Here is a 21,252-nt window from a genome sequence, read left to right as displayed (position 1 = left end):
TAATTGCTATCAAAAGCTAGTACACTTGAGTGTATTAGCCTGTAATTTAACTTTTAGGCAAAACTTAAATTAGCAAGTGCAGTAAACAGTTTCAGCTTATAAAGACAGTAAAAACAGTGCAAACTTCGATAAAACAAGCAAAAACAGTGGTCGAAAGTATCAAATAGACGAAAAAGCCAAGAAAAATACTTAAAATCTGGAAAGGTAGTCTTTTCTGGTCTCTGCTGCTACAGGAACACTGCTGGCCACCACGAGGAGCTGTGCTGAGTTCTCAATAGCTGAAAAAGCCTGCCAAAGCGCGCTTTATAGCAGGGGGCTGGAAAAGACAGGAAATGACCCAAAATGGCCAATAAACTACAAGTTACTGCCTTAAACCACTCCTCTAAGGACAAACAGGCAGCTCAGTACTCCCCACTCTCACTGGTGAGTAAAGAAACTTCCCCCTGACCAAACAAGGAAAATGGAGAAACACAGGAACCAAGACAAAGCCCAGGGATCAGCAAAATCTGGTCTCTGGAACACTAGTTAGGAAAGTATGGAAAAACAAAGATATTTTTTTGTTTGTTTTCAAGATTTTTTTACAGAAAGGCAGAAAACACAATAAATGCTATAATTTTCGATTAATTGCTATCAAAAGCTAGTACACTTGAGTGTATTAGCCTGTAATTTAACTTTTAGGCAAAACTTAAATTAGCAAGTGCAGTAAACAGTTTTAGCTTATAAAGACAGTAAAAACAGTGCAAACTTCGATAAAACAAGCAAAAATAGTGGTCGAAAGTATCAAATAGTCGAAAAAGCCAAGAAAAATACTTAAAATCTGGAAAGGTAGTCTTTTCTGGTCTCTGCTGCTACAGGAACACTGCTGGCCACCACGAGGAGCTGTGCTGTTCTGTCAGGTACCTCTCTTGGCATCAGGATCCCTTATCTGTGGAGGTTCCTCTGGCTATCTCTTATTTGTGTGATCTGCTCCATGTTCGGTTGGCATATTCTTCAGTTAAAGCCCACCTACCAGCAACTTCTGCTCATCTGTCCTTGACACCTCCTCTGGTCTCTAGATTTGAGGTTAAGCAATTTCTTAAAGGCATCCTTCATATCAGGCCTCCCAGGAAGCCTGTTCCACCTTCTTGGAAGCTCAAATTTGTACTTGAAAAATTGACTCGGGCTCCTTTTGAGCCTGCTTATTCAGCTTCCTTACGACATTTTACTTGAAAGACTGTTCTTTTGTCTCTCATTTCAGTCAAGAGAGTGTCTGAATTTCAGGCTGTCATAGCCATTCCTCCTTTCTTAGTTTTCCACAGAGACAAAGGTGTCTCTTTGTAGTAATCCATCTTTTATGCCCAAAATGGTCAGTGAGTTGTCCCTTAATCAGTCCATTCATCTTCTTTCCTTATTCCTTCTCCACAGTCTGCCAGTGAGAAGGTTCTTCATTCCTTGGATTTGCATAGATAGCTTGGATAAAACTAAAATGATTGGCAAATTTGTGCAGCTTTTTGTTTCTTTTCATCCCAGAACTTTGGGTTTGGCTCTTTCTAAGCTAACCTTCTCCTCCTGGATATCTGAGGCCATTTCTTTTTGTTATTCTTTTCTTGGAAAATGTCTTTCATCTTTGGTAAAGGTGCATTCTGCTAGGGTAGTTGTTTCCTGTGGTGGTTTTTTTCAAGGGTTTGGATGCCAATTCCATCCTTGAGGCTGCTATTTGGTCCTCTGTACATACTTCACTAAACAGTACACATTGGATGTTATTTCCAGGGACAGGGCAGATTTTGCCAGGGCTATCCTGCATGGCTTTTTAGAGGGTTCTTCTGTGCCGTCCTCCTTCCAGGCCTTCTTGAGCACTTGTACTCTCCCTTAGGTAAAGATTTCAGAGGAATTAGATAAAGAATACTACAGCAGTGATGTGGAAAGTCATAGTACAGTTGTGTAACAGTAGATGCCCTCCTCTACACTGTGTGTGTGTGTGTGTGTGTGTGTGTGTGTGCGCGCGTGTTTGTGTGTGTGTGTGTGTGTGTGCGCACTTGTCTGTGTAAGACTGTGATGGGAGAAATTCCACTGCCTAAACAAGCAGCAGGTTACTAGCACAATGTACAGATCAGGAATGATCTGCATGTCGTAGTGGTAAATGAGATTCAAGAAACATGCTAATTAGCATATAATGAGGTCTTACCTCATCAAAGCTAACATGTTTCTGAATCACAAGTAAGTACGTCATGGTAAAGGGCCTTTCTAGTACAAGCTGTACAGCTCATGCTGTGCCTTTTAATAAATTCTTGGAGTTTAAGTGGTGATTGGCTAAAGAGATCATGAAGTAAAAAAAATGTTTATATATGTTGCAACATGGAGGAAAGGAGGGTTGAGCAGGTATAAGAGAGAGGGTTTCCTTTTCATTGCTCCGGGAGTTCGATATAATGAGAGTCGATGACATGAGGTTCGATTAAATGGGATTCAATAAAGAAGTATTTGATAATTTGAAGTAAATCCATTATTTGTGCCCGGTATTCTTTTAGTGAGGAACCTCTGTGGATATTCCAGTTGTTGGATGTGCGTGGTTCTTCCAGAGATCCACTTTGGACTTTATTTTAAGCCTCCAAATTTTTATACTTAATGGTTAGCTCAAGAATAACATTCTACTTGTCAACAATTTCTTTATCTGGTTTATTTTGTTGCTTTGTTTGCTGATCAAGTACAGCTAAAAACTTTATAAAGCTCTGTGTGGTTTTAATTTCATATGTTCAGAAATTGCAATTTATTCTGTTTGTTTAAAAATGGCACCCCATTTGACTGGCTTAACATTTATACAATTTTTGTTAATGCCCCATGCATTGTTGAGAGTGTTTCTCATTTACTTTCTGTTGTTCTGAGCCCTTTGCTGTAGACATGAATTTTCTATAGCAAGTGCCATTGCCTTTTGTACAGTTGTTTCTTAACAACATTCACTTATTTCAAACCCTTCAGCATCATTTTACACCAGCTCTCAACAGCCATAATCATTACTCTTAAGTATGTTTTTTTTCCCCTTGCATAACTGTAAAACACCCTCTCGTTCCTGCTTATCAGAGATATTCTGATGCAGTCATTCTCAGTGTACTGTAAAACCCATGTCACTGTATCTCACAGAGCTTAACATCTGTTGATCTTTCATAACAGCACAACAGCACAGATACTGACTTGCATGTCTCCTTTTGCCTCTCATTTTCAATGCATGCAATTCATAATCAGCTTCAACATGTTTTTATACGATTTCCTTCCTTGCAGCATGTAGCACTGAGCCCCCCTTTTCCCCTGTCAGAGGATTTACACAAATTTTAGTTATAGAAAATGACACCAGAGTTTTGGTAAAATGGTAAAATTACACACACACACACACACACATGAAAACACATTTTTATTACTGGTCTTTATTATAACGCTGACAAAGAGCGTTCTTTTTCTGAGCTACCCTTTGACTGCATCAGGAATCCACTTTTATTGTTGGAACAAGTCTCCATGTGAGCAAAAGGCAAAGAGTTGTGTAAGTATACCAACCGTCAGTATTAACAGCTTGCTACTTAACAAGACTTGTTTTTTACTCCTTATTCTCATACGTCTGTATTAACAAATACTTCACATTCTTCTTAACCTAACCTAGCACACTTAACATCATAACTAACCCTATACAACCACCCCAGGTCTCTAACGCTGAAATACTAGCTCTAAAAATTCTACTAAATAATCATAAGGGCATTAACCTAATTGTCACCTATATTCCCCCTGGGAACAATGTAGAAACACTGGAGGTCATCCTACATTGGATAGCCAACAACTACCCTCAAGAAACCATTGTCCTGGACGATGTTAATATTGACTGGAACCAATGCACAGCACAGTCCAACCCCATCCCTGTTAACCTACATGGATTCTCTCAGATAATATCATCTACCACACGTACAGGTAACAGTAACCAAAAAGAGAGTATACTAGACTGGATACTCACCAACAGTCATCCCCAGAACTATATGTCTGGAACTCTCCCTAATGATCTTAGTGATCACCTGCTCACATACATCATGAAAGACAAAATTAATTGTACAAGCTTACCTATTTATAGGTCTATCAGATCCAAGAAAAACTTTGACCCAACTAAATTTCAACTTGAACTCAAATCATGTAACTGGACAAAACTAAAGTTCCTTCCCTTGATGAGGCAGTGTCATCATTTAACAATTCATTCCTTACTATACTTGACTCGCATGCCCCTAAACGCTCAATAAGAATTAAAACTCAACTAGCACCCTGGCTAACAACAGACACCAAAACCAAAATAACAACTAGAGACAAAGCGTGGGATAAATGGCGCACTACCAAACTACCCCTAGATCGTATCAAATTCCAACAACTTAGAAATGAGACTAAAAAGCCATCATACTAGATAAGAAAAATTACTTCTATAATCTGCAACATAAACATCAGAATAACCCTCAAAAGTACTGGGCAGGCATAAATAAACTTCTGCAACCAGGCAAATCCACTACTCCGACCCCAGGAACATTATCTGACAAGAGCCAAGAAGATATAGCCAATTCATTCAATACTTTCTTCACAGAAACCATCCAGTCATTAGCTAACCGACTTTCTCCTCCCCACACTTCTATAAACACTATACCCGACTCACCACTCTCTTTTAACTTCCAGCCAGTGTCCACATCCTTTATCAGATCCCTTTTGAAAAAACTGAAGCCAACCACCCTTTCAGCCTATCTTCTGCCGGCTGAATACCTGCAAATTGCTGCAGATGTCGTAGCCTACCCTCTCTCAATCCTAATTAACAGAACCATAACCGAGGCCTCAATACCCTCAATTTGGAAAATATCCTATGTTATTCCACTCCACAGAGGAGGTTCATCCACAGAACTATCCAACTATAGACCTATAGCCATACTATCACCACTTGCCAAAATTATGGAAAAGTGCATGCACAACCAACTAATGCTCTATCTAACCCAAAATAAACTACTCACAGATTCTCAACATGGATTCAGACCCCATCATAGTACAACCACTGCCCTCCTCTCTTTTACTGAAAACATTAATCTTAACCGGAATAATAAAAAAATATCCTCCGCTCTCTTCCTGGACCTGTCGAAAGCCTTTGATATGGTAAACCATCAGTTACTTCTATATACTTTAAAAACCCTGTATCTAGATACTCCAGCCCTTGACTGGTTTCAAGCTTACCTCACTGGGAGACAACAAGCAGTAATGTGGCAAAACAAGCTCTCCTGCCTACTACCAAATACCATAGGAGTTCCTCAAGGTTCCATATTAGGACCTCTCCTCTTTTCAGTCTTCATAAACGACATCCAAACAGTCATCCCTGAAGCCACCTGCATTCAATATGCAGATGACTCGACTATAATATGTTCCAATGCCTCTCTTGCAAATCTACTAACTACCACCCAACATAGCTTCACCAAAGTCGAAAACTGGCTTGCCAACCATCTCCTGATCTTAAATCCAAACAAAACCAAGTTACTTCTCTTCCACCCAACCAATAGCTCTCCGACTGAAAACTTCACTATAAAATCCAATAATGGGACCATCATCTCCCCAGACACCTATACAAAGCTATTAGGAGTAAACATTGACAATAAACTCAGATTTGATATACATATCAACCAAGCCATTAAGTCAGTCAACAAGAAACTTGGGACCCTATATAGAATTAAAGCCTTCCTTACCCTGAATGCCAGGGCAGCCACAGCCCGTTCACACCTTCTCTCTACCCTACTATATGCCTCTCCTGTCCTCACTCACCTTAACAAATCTGATCTGGCCAAGCTCTCATCCTGCTATAATCACATTGCCGGGTTCGTTACAGGCCTACCCTACAGAACACACCACTGTACTAACCTGAAAAAGCTTGGATGGATAGAATTCAAACACCTTCTTCACCAGTCCCAACTCATAGAGGCCTTCAAAATCCTTAAACAACCTGAGAATACCCCAGCACTAAAAAACATAATGACTCCCTACTCCAATCTAAGCTGCCTTCGCTCAGCAAACAGACTCCTTGTCCAAACAACTAAATCTCTCAACCTAGGTGGTAACGCGCTATTTGCCAACACCACTGGTAAAATATGGAACTCTCTCCCAAATAACATCACACTTGCAACTTCTCTAAGTCAATTCAAAAATAGTCTAAAACTCCACTTCAAGTCACACTGGCTATGTCCTTGCTCAAACCCAGACTAGCTCTGTGCCATTAACTAAAACATAAACAACTAGCTAAGATGATAAGTACTTTGTATACTGTGATAAAGAAATATGTATCCTGTCTAACTCTATGTCATTATACTGCCTACCGTCCTTGCTAATATGGTAATAATGTTACATTTGTAGTAATCTCAGAAATAGTAATGGCAGTCTTGTACTTGTATGTAAATAGCCTATGTTTTTGTTAAGTTCTTTCAGCTCATTTACTGTACCTAATTATCAATGTAACTCTGTTGGAGCTTTTCTCCCCGGGCCTCCGCTGAAAAAGGACATGTATCCAGTCAGATCATCCCGGTTAACAAATGTAAAATAAAATAAATAAATAAATAACCTCTCATTATACTGTCTATACATTTCAACACTTATCCTCTCTCCACTCTGAGGGTGGACTTGTATCTTTTTATTTTTATTTCCTAGCATAGTAGAATATACTTCTAATACTTTTGCATTTACTGATTGTCATATCTAATCATCATATTTTTATTTATTTTTATTTTTACATTACTGGTGTCTCCTCATGCGTTATTGTACTCTATGTATTCCACTACCAAACTTACATTTGTACTAGTACTTTATTTGATGTTATTTACAGTGCAATGAAAAAGTATTTGCCCCTTCCTGATTTCTTATTCGTGTTTGTCACACTTAAATGTTTCAGATCATCGAACAAATTTAAATATTAGGCAAAGATAACCCAAGTAAACACAAAATGCAGTTTTTAAGTGATGATTTTATTTGTTAAGGAAAAAAACTATCCAAACCTACATGGTCCTATGTGAAAAAGTAATTGCCCCCCTTGTTAAATCATGAAGTAACTGTGGTTAGTCACATTTTGGGGAAAGCTGGGTTCACTTTCACTAGCCACACCCAGGCCGGATTACTGCCAGACCTGTTGAATCAAGAGATCAATTAAATAGAACCTGTCAGACAGAGTGAAGTAGGCCAAAAGACCTCAAAAAGGAAGACATCATGCTGCAATCTAAAGAAATTCCAGAACAGATGAGAAACAAACTAATTGACATCTGTTAGTCTGGACAAGGCTGCAAAGCCATTTCTAAAGCTTTGGGTCTCCAGCGAACCACAGTGAGAGCCATTATCCACAAATGGAGAAAACACGGAACAGTGGTGAATGTTCCCAGGAGTGGCCGGCCTACAAAAATTACCCCAAGAGCGCAGCGACAACTCATCCAAGAGGTCACAAAAGAACCCATAATAACATCTAGAGAACTGCAGGCCTCACTTGCCTCAGTTAAGATCAGTGTTCATGACTCAACCATAAGAAAGAGATTGGGCAAAAATGGCATGCATGGCAGAGTTCCAAGGCGAAAACCACTGCTGACCAAAAAGAACATAAAGGCTTGTCTCACTTTTGCCAAAAAACATCTTGATGATCCCCAAGACTTTTGGGAAAATATTCTGTGGACTGACGAAACAAAAGTTGAAGTTTTTGAGAGGTGTGCATCCCATTACATCTGGCATAAAAGTAACACAGCATTTCAGAAAAAGAACATCATGCCAACAGTCAAGCATGGTGGTGGTAGTATGATGGTCTGGGGCTGCTTTGCTGCTTCTGGACCTGGACAACTTGCTGTGATTGATGGAACCATGAATTCTGCTCTCTACCAAACAATCCTGAAGGAGAATGTCCGGCCATCAGTTTGTGACCTCAAGCTGAAACACACTTGAGTTCTGCAGCAGAACAATGATCCAGAACACACCAGCAAGTCCACCTCTGAATGGCTTAAAACAAATGAAGGTTTTGGAGTGGCCTAGTCAAAGTCCGGACCTGAATCCAATTGAGATGCTGTGGCATGACCTTAAAAAGGCGGTTCATGCTCTGAAACCCTCCAATATGGCTAAAGTAAAACAATTCTGCAAAGAAGAGTGGGCCACAATTCCTCAACAGTGATGTGAAAGATTCATTGCCAGTTATCGCAATTGCTTGTTTGCAGTTGTTGCTGCTAAGGGTGGCACAAGCAGTTATCAGGTTTAGGAGGCAATTACTTTTTCACATAGGGCCATGTAGGTTTGGATAGTTTTTTTTTTCCTTTAATAAATAAAATCATCACTTAAAAACTGCATTTTGTGTTTACTTGGGTTATCTTTGTCTAAAATGTATATTTGTTTGATGATCTGAAACATTTAAGTGACACAAATATGCAAAAAAGTAAGAAATCAGGAAGGGGCCAAATACTTTTCCATTGCACTGTAAATTTCTAAAGCTTTTCTCCACAGGCCCCCACTGAAAATGGGTGTTTATTACCCAGTCAGACTTTCTTAGTTAACAAATGTCAATAAATAAATAATAAATGTTTTGTCACAGACAGTACTAAGTAAGAGCCAGTGTTTTATAAAGTTCAATCATTTTATATACTGTTCTTTTCTTTTCTTATGCTTTATTACCCAAATAAGTTTGGCTTACAAGCACACAGATTACATCTGAATGAGTTTACACCACAGTCTTTTTAATATTTAGTTCTCTTCTGAAAGTAGTATTAGGCATTGATTTTCACTTGCTTTAAACACAGGGCAGTTCACAAATGCAAGAAACGTCTGGTTCATGTAAGCAGTATGTTTTTTAGTGTCGAAACACACCATACTTTGATTTACTCAAGCAGCTTGTTAAGACTTAATTTTGTATACTGTAAAGCTGACTGCTTTGCACTCTTATTGTCTTCATTCACTACAAATACTCTCATATGCTTGGATTTCTTTTTTCTAAAACAGTTCATTTACGTGTTACCAAACTTCTTAAGACTTTCCTGTTAGTCATAGAATAAGCAGCTCAATCAGCAAATGTTCTTGAGTTTGTCTTTGTATAAGTACTTTTGAACTGTTTCAGAATCACTATATTGTTGAAACTCTAGCTTGTGAATTTCACACATTGGTTAGGATTTTTTTTGTAGTCACCATTTTTTGTGCGTATACTTCAGAATTCTCTCACTTATTTTATAAGAAAGTGCTGCAGCCTTCCTGAACACAACATTGTTTCTGAACATAGGCTTTGTATTGCCACAAAGATTTCCTACCATTTTATGCAATAGCTACTGTTTTTCATTAAACATTGCGTATGCTAGCAAGAATTTCTTATTTTTGGGGAGATTTCCCACAAATTTCTGTAAATCACAGGTGATTTTAACTATATTGTTTCAAATTTTGTTTGTTTTATTTGCACATTTAAAATGCAGTAAGCTACTTTTTGTTGTTTTGCAATACTCACTACTAGCTTCAGTAAATTTCTTCACCAATTACATAAAGCACTTGCTTCATGCTTCAAGAACATTTCCTCAGTAAATTTCTTTCAGCAGCCTGGGACTTGCACTGTGCACATATTTGGTAAGCAACCTTCAGTAATTTACTATGCACTGATTTTGGTAATTGACCTTTCAGGAATTTCAGTACCACTTTGTTTATGAATCCAACAGTACATGCTATTGTACCACTGATTTCATACAACTCTTTTTATACTTATCTTTAGTAACTGTTTCAGTTACTTTACAATGGATCTAGTTTTGTTTCTGGGTGTGGCAAAAATAAACCTGTATCTTTGTTCAGTAGAGCGTAGCTTAAGATGCTTGCATTTTACTCTGTACTACCTAATGTTTGCTAACCCTAACCCTGCACCCTGCCTTAGAAAAAAAAATGTTTCTTTATTACTACAAAATAAAATACAGGCTTGGATGCATATGACATGCATCAACACACATGCACAATACTAAAGCTGTCCCCTTACTTAGCCCTTACTCCAATCCTAACTTTAAAACATTTGCATAAACACTCCCATTTCCTAATGCTGTGTTCTTGGAGTAATGTATGTTTGAATGGGATTACTACTGCTTAGGAGGCAGTGGAGGTGGCAGTGCATATGAAGGACCAGAGTGTACAGTGCTGCATCTGATATATCGTACACCTGGTGCCAGTGGGACAAGATCTGACAGGCGTGTAGCTGAAATGGGAACAAGTGAGGGAGAAGTTGTGGAATGGCAACACTGTCCACATGACTGCATAAACTTGTGATGTCATAACTGTTTCTGTTTAAAAAGTACATTAAATTGAACTGTACAGTATACATTCATAAACTAGTATAGAGGACACATATAGCACAACTCATGCCCTGAATAGGGTAACTCTGCTCAGAGTCGCATCAGTATTCTGAAAAAAATATTATTGGTTACTGCAATGTGCATTCCAGAAGACTTTATGTATATATTGTGATGGATGTTATAGGGACTTCTCAATGTGAATTCATCAGAGATGTTAGTATAGATTGAGTAAACATTACTACGTTGTCAAAGCCCACACAAACAAAACCCAACCATAAACTGTTTTAGCCTTTATCACTTAATCCTACAAGTAAGTAGAGAAGATAAGTCAACTGTAAAGGAGAGTGTTCTGGACTGGGTATTAACTGGGTATTAACAAGTAGTTTTAAGAACATTGATGGTGCAGCGGTAGCATTGTCGCCTCACAGCAAGAGGTTCTCCCATTCGATTCTCGGCTGGAGTGTCTTCTGTGTGGAGTCTGCATGTCCTCCCCGCGGTCAAGTGGCGTTCGAAAGACATGCGTGAATGGGAGTGCCTTAGTTGAAGGTTGGGCATCGGGCTGCCACCTCGGCACCGTAAAAATCTACTGCCAATCATTAGCAGACTGGAGTTCCGCTGTGGCGACCCCTAACCAGGAAAAGCCGAAAGAAAAACAACAACATGGACATAGGAGTGCTTTCAGATTACATTAGTGACCTTAACGGTACATATACAATTTGAAACTGCATAGAAGTAGAAAAAATACAAAGCATAGCTCCCTTTAATCCACAAAATGCTTTCAGTAATCCATATTCAATTCCCCCTTTTAAATAATGTATTTGAACTGTACTAAAACACTTGCTCTTAATAAAGATGTCATCTATTTTAACTAAACATTTTTAAACGTCCTTAACTCCTTAGTAGTTGTACATAGGAAGATATTAACTCTGGACATGCATCAAGGTTATTGAGAGTTACAAGAGAGAGAATAGAAGAAAGTTTAAACCCTAGCAGAAGTATAATAGAAATCACTTGGAATGTAGTAAAACAACAACATAGAGATAAGAGAAGCTGTTTTCTGAAATTACAGACTTCCTACAAAATAAATCCAAAACAGTTTTGAAACTAAATCAGTAATTTGAAGAAAAAAAAACAGATAAACAAAATCAGGAAAACCTAATTGCCAATGAGTCATATTACAGCATAGCATGTAGTATAAACTCACAGTTCACATGATAAGCAACTGCTGCAAGTGTCCCAAAACACTCAAGGCCCTCTGTCAAGGATCTGGGAAATAAAGCAAATGACTCTTTTTAACCTTCTAACAGTCTCAAGAGAAAAAAATTAAAGAGATTAAAAACTTAGTCTACCACCTTACCACAACACAATCTTCCTGGATAACACCCCATAGCAACACTTATAAATAAATTAGTAACTGAAAATAGTTATCTAAACTGGGGAAAATCATACAAAATGTAGCACCTCAGCAAAATTGTCAAATTATAGATCTGTTTCTATTCTGTCACCCTAGTGCAAAACTCTAGAAAAATACATACATAAACAAATCCTACAGCATTTAATAAGGGTTTCTGTTTCAATATGAGTTCAGTTCAGGACATAGTGCAAACTCAGCAATACGCACTTTTTAAACATCATAAATCAGCAAAGGATCCAAAGTCAGCTAGTAGCCTCTGTTTTCCTGGACATAACAAAACATGCAGCACTCTTTCACAGCCATTACTTCTAATAGGATTAATTCAAAATAATGATTTGTATGTGTTGTCAAGCTTTGACTCCTCTAGGAGTTGGTGCAATTCTGTTCAGTCACAGTGTGCTGGTATTTGAATCCTAATTGTGTTTTTGCTTGAGTATGGAGCTTTCTCCCTGGGTCTTTAATCTCTCTCACACATACACACACACACACACACACACACACACACACACACACACACAGTGCATTTCTGTATACATCCTCTTCAGCAACTGTCCATATTTAGGAAATGTACACATCCTTTCCCACTCTTACATTCTTTTCCAAAATGAAAACACACTGCCTTGTAAAGATACTGTGTATTGTATGCAAATCTATACAGTGTACATTCAAGTTTATTCAAAGGTAGGCACTATTTAAACTGCTATGTATTTTTATACTTCATATGCGTAATAATAATGTTGGTAGAAAATATTAGTTTTTAGAGGTACTTTAAAAACTGTGCATGAATCTGCAGAGTTTTGTCTATATCTTTCAGTAATATGTTTGTCATGATAGGCCTCATGTCTCAGAGGGAAGACATCTTGTTTTCTTTAGAATGGCACTAATCCGTTTTATTTCTGTAGGCACACCTGGTATGGGAAATGTACCACCACAGTCTCAGCCTCAGCGTGTACCATCAGATCGGTCACGTGAGTACTTTGTTTTATTTAATATTTATTTAATATTATTTATTTGTTTTATTTAAGCGAATTAATGTTTAGCTTCTCTGCAGTGTAAGTGTGTGAGTAGAAGGAGAGAAGCGGTTCTGAGTAAACATTTTAAAGCCCAGTGATTTCTTGTTTTAATATTTAGATTGTAGGATTAAAAAGAAAACACCTTTAAGGAATTATCACTTGTGACACAGGCAAACTTATATTTATATGAAAGTAAACAAGCCATATTAACAAGTTCACATAAACTTATATTTATATGAAAGTAAACAAGCCATATTAACAAGTTCACATTTACAGACATTATACATCACGTATATTCTTTTATGTAATTATCATCAATCCAGTATTACATAAAGTGATCAATTCCTACCTTCATTTAAATCTCACTCTCCCTCCAAAACATTATTCTGTATGTATTGTTCTCACAATTTCCATTTCTTTCTGTGTTCTTGTACCCTTTTATAAATATCCCACTTCCAGTTCTTTTATTTCTGTTATGATTTTTACTACTTCAAGTACAGTTGGTTAGTAAAAAAACTGCAAACAAAGCCACGTAGTTCCAACTGTAATGTCAAACACTCTCTAACTACTGTGGATACCACAAACGACACTGTACGAACAACGGCTTATAAATAAAAGTAGAATTTATTAAAACATTGGTTAAGCTCTTTCATCTAAAAAATAGACTTCATCAGAACACTTTCATTAATGAACTAAAGATTTATATACATACATACAACCAATGACAGGCTGGTATTTAAATTTAAAATGACTCAATTAATGACATCATTTCCCCCTTCATGAATATGTAAGCACCTGTAAGGATACATATATGCATCTCTCACATCCTAGCTTCAATGATAGGTTTTACAGGTATATTATCATTGATACCAGGCAGGGTAGTGACATTCAGCACAATTTACCATCTCACTTCTTTTTCAGATAACAATGTTTTTATATCCCCCCCCCCCGTTGTGTGAGTACAAAACTTCCAACAATGCGAACTTGAACATGTCACACTCAGAATTGTCCCTAATATGCCTATATAATGCATTATTTGCATCCTCCTTTCTAATGGTATACAAGTGGTCATATATCCTGTCCTTAAGGTGCCTCCCGGTTTTACCCACATAAAAACCGGGACATCTGGTACACTGGGCAAAATATATGACATTCATTGTCTGACAATTCCCTTTTCTAAATTTTAATATTGTTTGGCTCTTATTGCCTACAACCAATGTGTGGTTTTCTAGTATGGCAAAACACTGGTTGCATCTACCACACTTAGTGGTACCACTCCTGCTTGGCTGTATGTGTAAATTGCCTTTGTAAAATTTCCTTTTCATGTTGCATCCTATTTTATGCACAAATCTGGGTGTGTCCCCCACCAATCCATAAATTTCCTGATCACACTTCAGAATACTCCAGTTGTTCATAATAATTTTCTTGCCGTCTCCCGTATTCTTATTGTAAGGCAAAATACATGCTTTGCTCAACTCATTTGTACCTTTCTCCTTCCCTTTATGAATGCCTTTACTCAGTTCCACACCTAGAAGTGGCTTGTATTTTCTTCCCCACTCACTGCTAACGTATGTAATAGCATCTTCCACCACCGAAGAGGGGTATCCTCTTTCCTTGAACAAAGTTCCTATATATTGTAACTCCTGTAACATTTCAGAATAGTCTGATGTCATACGGGCTGCTCTTATACATTGACCCTTGACTATATTTTTCTTCTGTTCGTGGGGGTGACAACTGCTATACTCCAAATAGGAGTTACTAAATGTGTCCTTCCTAAAAATTCTAGACTTAAATCCCTTACAAGTTAGGGAGATATATGTGTCCAGATATGAAATTCCTTCTTTGATAGAATGATGTGTGAATTTCAAAAAGGAACTGGATGTATGCAGATGTCCAATAAACACTTCAACTTCTTGGTCACTGCCTTCCCATAAAATAAATACGTTGTCAAGAAATCTAATGCACATAAATTTAAAAATAATCTCCTCCTCCCAATCCAGTAATACTAGATTTGCATATAAGGGGGCACTGGCTGCTCCCATCGCCACACCTTTGTTTTGCCGATAATATTCCCCCTCGAAATATATGAAATTGTAATCTAATACAATACTCATAAGTTCACTTATGAGAGTTATCTTTTCCCAGTCCAGATTACTGAATTTCCTGATGCTATTGACAAATCTACCCATCCCTTCATCTCTTGGGATACAGGAGAATAAATCAACCATGTCAGTAGTCACCAAAAATCAGATTCTCTTTCCATAATGAGGGTGTTAAATGGCTGATAAAATCCCAAGAGTCCTTGACTATATGATTTACCTTTTCATAAATTGGTTTTAACCAGGTGTTCACAACCTTTCTAAAAGGGAAGGTCTTCGACTTACTTCCTGAAATAATCGGCCTAAATGGTGGGTGTAATATATTTTTGTGTCTCTTGGGTATTCCTACAATAGTGGCAAGGATGGGATATTCTACCTTTAAAAATTTGTATAATTCCCCATCTATTCTATCTTCCACCAAATATTCTTCTAATAAGGCATCAATACGTTGATAGACAACATGTACCTCATTTATAGATGATACCTCATATTTTTCTGTGACCTGTAATATTAATTGTATTTCATTCAAATAATCATTATTATCAATTAATACTACTCCTCCTCCTTTGTCCGGTTGCAAAATCCTAATGTTATTGTTGGTACTTCGTTCACATAATAGATCATATTCCTTTTTACTAAGATTGTAATGCATCCTTTGATGTTTACTGTTATCTGATAGTTCATATAATTCATCCACAACTATCTTCTCAAAATTGGCCAAAAGTGGATTGAGTGGTGGAGTGAATGTACTTCTTTTCTTCAACTGCAAATCGGGCTTATTCACTCCTACATCTATAAAAAATACCCTCAGATTTAATTTTTGTAAAAATAATTTGAACTCTATAATATTGTCCACAACATTGAACCTGGTGTTGGGCACAAATTTGACACCCTTCCTAAATAAGGCAAAATGTTCATGTTTCAGTTGGAGAGAGGTATAATTGTAAATGTAAAAATTCCCCTTGCCATATTTGATATCATTGTATTTTATTATATTGTCACAGTCCTTGTTACTCACCATTTCCCCTTGTCTACCCTGTGAATGGGGGAGTGAAAATTCCGTGCATTGCCCCTTCTCCTTCCTGCACTCACCCATTCTACTTCCTCCCCTAAAAAAGACTGGAACTCCTCGGGTTGTGATCTAATTTGCCTCACCTTCTCCTTGGGGTATCCGGATATATCGGTCTGAACTCTCCTCACACTGTTCTCTTTTTTCCAGTTATATACCTTACCCTCTTTATATTGCTTCAAATCTCTCTTGAGTTTAGCACAGTTCCTATTAAAAATTTTATAATTGTTACTTTCAGCAAATTTAAGCTGTTTGTCATATAAGGTGTTCCATTCATCAAATAATAAGTCCTGGGTTATATGTTCATTCAGTCTTTCAACCTCTTTCATTAGCTTGCATAATTTGCCATCATTACATTTAATAATAAATTTCATAAAGATGATACCAAAACTGTCAAAAAGTCCATTACATTCACTTAACAATTCCCCTGTCAAGTCTATACCCATGGGCTTCTCGAAGAATCTTAGCCCCATAGGAACAATATTTAATTCAGTGCAATGGTTTAAGTACGAATTGTCTAATTGAATACCCTTGATAAAATTCAGCTTTTTACCAAATTCAAATATTATGTCCTTCAATGTACCATCATGTCGCTGGCTTGAAAAATCATTATCGGCAGTTCTAGTATCAATAAACTGAAAGTCTTGAACATTAACTAGAAAACTTTCAAGCCCTCTACAGTTACTATTCGTGTAGTTGTTCTTATGCTTGTCCACATGGGTTTGTGAACAAGCTACTACTTTATCCGTCACAGTACCTAGATTGCCGTGATTGGCAACAACAGAATAAGTTCTCTTGGGCACTGTCCTCTTAGGAATAGCTCCCAAACTGCGTACCTCGTCCTCTGTATTATTGCCTTGCTCTTCAGTGCATTCCAAAACCTGTTGTTGATTTTGTTCTTGGCTCGCAGCTATGCTATTAGAGAGACCGTGTTTCACGCTCACATTGTCAGTATAGTCGCCATGCTCACGCCAAGCAGAGGGACTTCCTGCACAACCCAGTTGGGTACGTGAAGACGTAAAACGTTCAGAATCACCATATTCGTTCCTAATAGGTTGACTGAACAAGTCAATAAGCATGGTAACTTCCCCTTTTAAAATAACTATCTCCGATTGCAGTTTATGAATTTCATCCCTGCGTACCAGTGAAAATATCGATGGTAGTTCATCCAGCAAATTCATGGTAAAGAGAACAACTAAAAAAACTGCAAACAAAGCCACGTAGTTCGAACTGTAATGTCAAACACACTCTAACTACTGTGGATACCATGAACGACACTGTATGAACAACGGCTTATAAATAAAAGTAGAATTTAGGCACCTTAAGGACAGGAAATATGACTGCTTGTATACCATTAGAAATGAGGATGCAAATAATGCATTATAAAGGCATATTAGGGACAATTCTGAGAGTGACATTTTCAAGTTCGCATTGTTGGATGTTTTGTACCCACAAAACAGGGGGGGAAATATAAAAGCATTGTTATCTGAAAAAGAAGTGAGATAGCATATTTTGCTGAATGCCACTACCCTGCCTGGTATAAATGATAATATACCTGTAAAACCCATCATTGAAGCTAGGATGTGAGAGATGCATATATGTATCCTTACAGGTACTTACATATTCATGAAGTGGAAATGATGTCATTAATTGAGTCATTTTAAATTTAAATACCAGCCTGTCATTGGTTGTATGTATGTATATAAATTTTTAGTTCATTAATGAAAGCGTTCTGATGAAGTCTATTTTTTAGATGAAAGCGCTTAACCAATGTTTTAATAAATTCTACTTTTATTTGTAAGCCGTTTGTTCGTGCAGTGTCATTCATGGTATCCACAGTAGTTAGTGTGTGTTTGACATTACAGTTGGTTAGTAGTTGTCAAATTATTTTTCGTGATCATCCAAATTCGTCCGTCCATCCAGAACCCCTTTTTCCCATTTTGCACATGGGGTCAGGGTGTCATTTCAACAGTGGCAGTCATTTAGAACCAAGGTTTACACGGCTGGGTGGCTAGCCCTGCCATGGTAATTTTTTCCATGACACACATTCACACGCACGCTCACACCTATGTCCAGTTTAGAGTGTCCAGTCCACCTACTGCATGTTTTTGGAATATGGGAGGAGACCAGAACACCTGGAGGAAGCCCACACAAACACAGGGAGGAACTGCAGAGTGTACACAGAAGGCACCACAGCCGAGAATCAAACTGGGGAACTTCTTGTTGTGAGGCAACAACGTTATCTGCTGTGCCACTATGCCTCCCCCATGATCATCCAAATAAATGCATTTAATTACAGCACTAGAATGGAAAACTGTAGATGTGACACTCATTGGTCATTTATGCCACAGAGTGGAATTCAAGAATGGTTGTATTCCTCCTTTCATCTTTTTTTTTTCTTCACTTCACTCTGGTTCATATGATAGGAGACATAATTTTACTGGAGCAGGCCATGATCTAGAGAATCTGAGTGCCTCTTCTGATAGTATAAAGTGACAGCTGGTGTCAGTGATGCTAGTAGCCCACATGTTAGAGGGCCGACTACGAAGTGTTGAGTTTGAAAGATGGATGACCGCTGTCCTGTGGTACAGAGTGATGTATATGAGTTGCTGGTGTAGTGCAGCACCTTGCATGTCTTTATTATTTTTAGAACTTTCACAGGAAAGGTGTAGTTTGTGGAGAGGTACATACAGACATCTGTTTTGGTGGATCTACCTGAGAACAATGAAAGCTGAAAATGCCAACAACAAGAAGACCGACACCGGAAGACCAACAATGGAAATAATCTACAGTTCGGAATCCCGACGCTGAAAACACCGACATGCGAAATGAGCATGACTGTGTAAGTATGCGATAGTGATGGTCTTTAGGGTTAGGTTGCGGGTAAGGTAAGTGTGCATTAGTGGCGGACTGTAGGGTTAGGGTGCTGGTAAGGTAAGTGTGCGATAGTGACGGACCTTAGGGTTAGGGTGCGGGTAAGGTAAGTGTGCGATAGTGACAGACTTTGGGGTTAGGGTGCAGGTAAGGTAAGTGTGCGATAGTGACGGACCTTAGGGTTAGGGTTTGGGTTAAGGTTAGTGCATAGATAGTTGTGTATGTAAGATGTAGTGCAGGTTTGTAAGGTTTTTGATGTGCTTGTATTGTGTGTGTGTTTTTCGGAAATGGATTTGTTTTGTTGATTGTCGGGATTTGTGGTTTGTCAGGCATGTGAACTTTCGTGTTTTTCAACTGTCAGTGTTGTGGTGTCAGTGATCTTGTTGTCTGTGTTTTCACTTGTCGGTGTTATGAGGTAGATCCGGTTTGCTACACTCATATCCAAGCACCTGCAGGCACTGGGAATAGGGTAACTGACAGTGTTAGAAAAAAAGAAGTGCGCAGTGTGAAATACACCATTACCATTCTACAGTGTGCTTTAGACTGTGTACTGAGATGTCACGTGTTAAATCAGTAGCTTGGGACATTGCTAATATCAAGGACATGTGGATTGTAAGCTGTCAGTCATGTCAGCTGTGCTGTAGCACATCTGTTGGTTCTCACAGGTAACACTGCAGTTTGTGCAGATGAGCTATTGTACTTGTAAATAATGTATCCCTCACACCCAAGTCACAAAGCCATGACAGCCTGCTTTTGCACATCATCTGCTTCTAGCCCCAAGCTCAAATGTGCATTCCCTCACTTTTTACTGTGGCCTGGGACTGAATAATAATAAGTACACTGCGTTTGTGTTCTTATCATTTCAGTGTTACTGCTGAAGGCCAGAGTTATTAAAAGAGGAAATCATAGTATTTTCTTCAAACAGTGTAACTACTAGAAAAAATGTGCACAGTCGCATTCTGTGACAGAGGAAGCAGAAGTGGGCATAAAAGGGGTACTGGAAAACTGGACCGTGAACACTGAGAATGGGAAATGCAAACTTCAGGATGCAAGTCATTCAAGGTACTATGAAGATTATTGAAGTGGGTGTGTCAGTTTCCCAAGAAGCCATCTCACCTACAGATTCTTAAGTCAGGACAATGTATTTGAACTTCTTCATGTCCTTTTTTGCAGTCATAGAAGTCTGTACAAGGAAGTCTCAAGGAAAAACAAACTTGTTTGGTGGACATCCTCTTTCAACAGGCTTTACAACAAAAGGAAGAAACTGTTGTCCAAGGGTAAAAAGGAACAAATTCCAAATTGGAAAAACTCCCTCAATAGCCTCAACAAGCAAATTAGATCACTAGTGAAAGCCTCCAAAGCCAATTATGAATCAAAACTAGCTTCTGAAAGAGAGGGAAACCACAAAGCCTTCTTCAGTTACATCAGAAACCTCTAACACTACAAACTTCAGTTGTTTTCCAAGCCCAATAAGGCGACCTCGATAGCGGAATACGAACAGAATACAGACAGTTTATTTCATTTGTTCACAAGTATCCACACAAACAAAACAAACTTAGCGCTTTCATTTCCTACCACGGAAACATCATCAGAGTCAGTGTCTAAGTTCCCACCTTTACTTAAATAGACCCAACACCTAATTACCTTAATTAATTATGACTTCATATTAAAAGATACAACAACCTAAAACCATAATACTTTTCATATATATTCATAAAATGCATAGCCTTTCATACATCAACACAATACCTTGCAACATTATATATAAAGATTATATAAAAACCTAAACATTGTATACAAATATAAATATACCTATTAACAAAAAAACTTTTCTCCTAACTTAAATACTTTCAGTGTTATCAAGTATCATGTATATTTTTAAAAGATATAAAAAAATTTTTAAATAATTTTTTACTTCTTTAATCAACTTTAACCATTAATACTTGTTTGCTTTAATTTTAAGTGCTGGCATAAGTGAAATATGGTCATTGAGTCCCGGTGGGTTGCAAGCATCCAACTGCAGTTGCCATATTAAGTTCCCTTAACTCCAGTTGTGTTTCCTAGTCACCACCTCTTTCACTTTTTATAACCTGCTCTATGACCCAAAACTTAAAATCAGCCTGTGGATATACTACTGTATGTCTATAAAGGGCATTAGTTTCCCTCTTCCTAGTAATATCATATGTGTGCTCATATATCCTTTGTTTCAGACTCCGCTCTGTCTTTCCCACATATACATTTAGCCAACTACACTATACCCTTTGACTGACAATTATAATAACTCTTAGGGTAGAATGTCATGTTAATATGCTCTATATCTAAAACCCTTTGGTTATACACAAATGGACATTGTGGGCACCTACCACATTTGTATGTGCCCACCTTCCTTTTACTTCTTACTACCTGTTCCCTCTCAAAAAATTCCTTAAAATTCCTGTTTTTCTTATACCCAAATTTTAGCTTCTTAGAAAATATTTTAATACTGTTGGGC

General features: G+C 37.9%; 1 protein-coding gene across 3 annotated transcripts in view; it reads left to right on the top strand.

The window, feature by feature from the left end:
• LOC122817246 (E3 ubiquitin/ISG15 ligase TRIM25-like) overlaps positions 1-21,252 on the top strand; it is a 1,463,860-nt gene that overhangs the window by 899,111 nt on the left and 543,497 nt on the right. For all 3 annotated transcript variants that reach the window (XM_044090466.1, XM_044090465.1, XM_044090464.1), the window contains exon 9: positions 12,609-12,674. In XM_044090466.1, the coding sequence (XP_043946401.1) occupies positions 12,609-12,674 (66 nt within the window). The remainder of the gene's footprint in view (positions 1-12,608; positions 12,675-21,252) is intronic.

This window comes from Protopterus annectens, chromosome 12.part0, assembly GCF_019279795.1.
Source record: "Protopterus annectens isolate FY-2018-M chromosome 12.part0, PAN1.0, whole genome shotgun sequence".
Classification (NCBI taxonomy): domain Eukaryota; kingdom Metazoa; phylum Chordata; order Ceratodontiformes; family Protopteridae; genus Protopterus; species Protopterus annectens.
The sequence above is the reverse complement of the archived record's forward strand: the minus strand, read 5'-3'. Positions and strand labels throughout refer to the sequence as shown.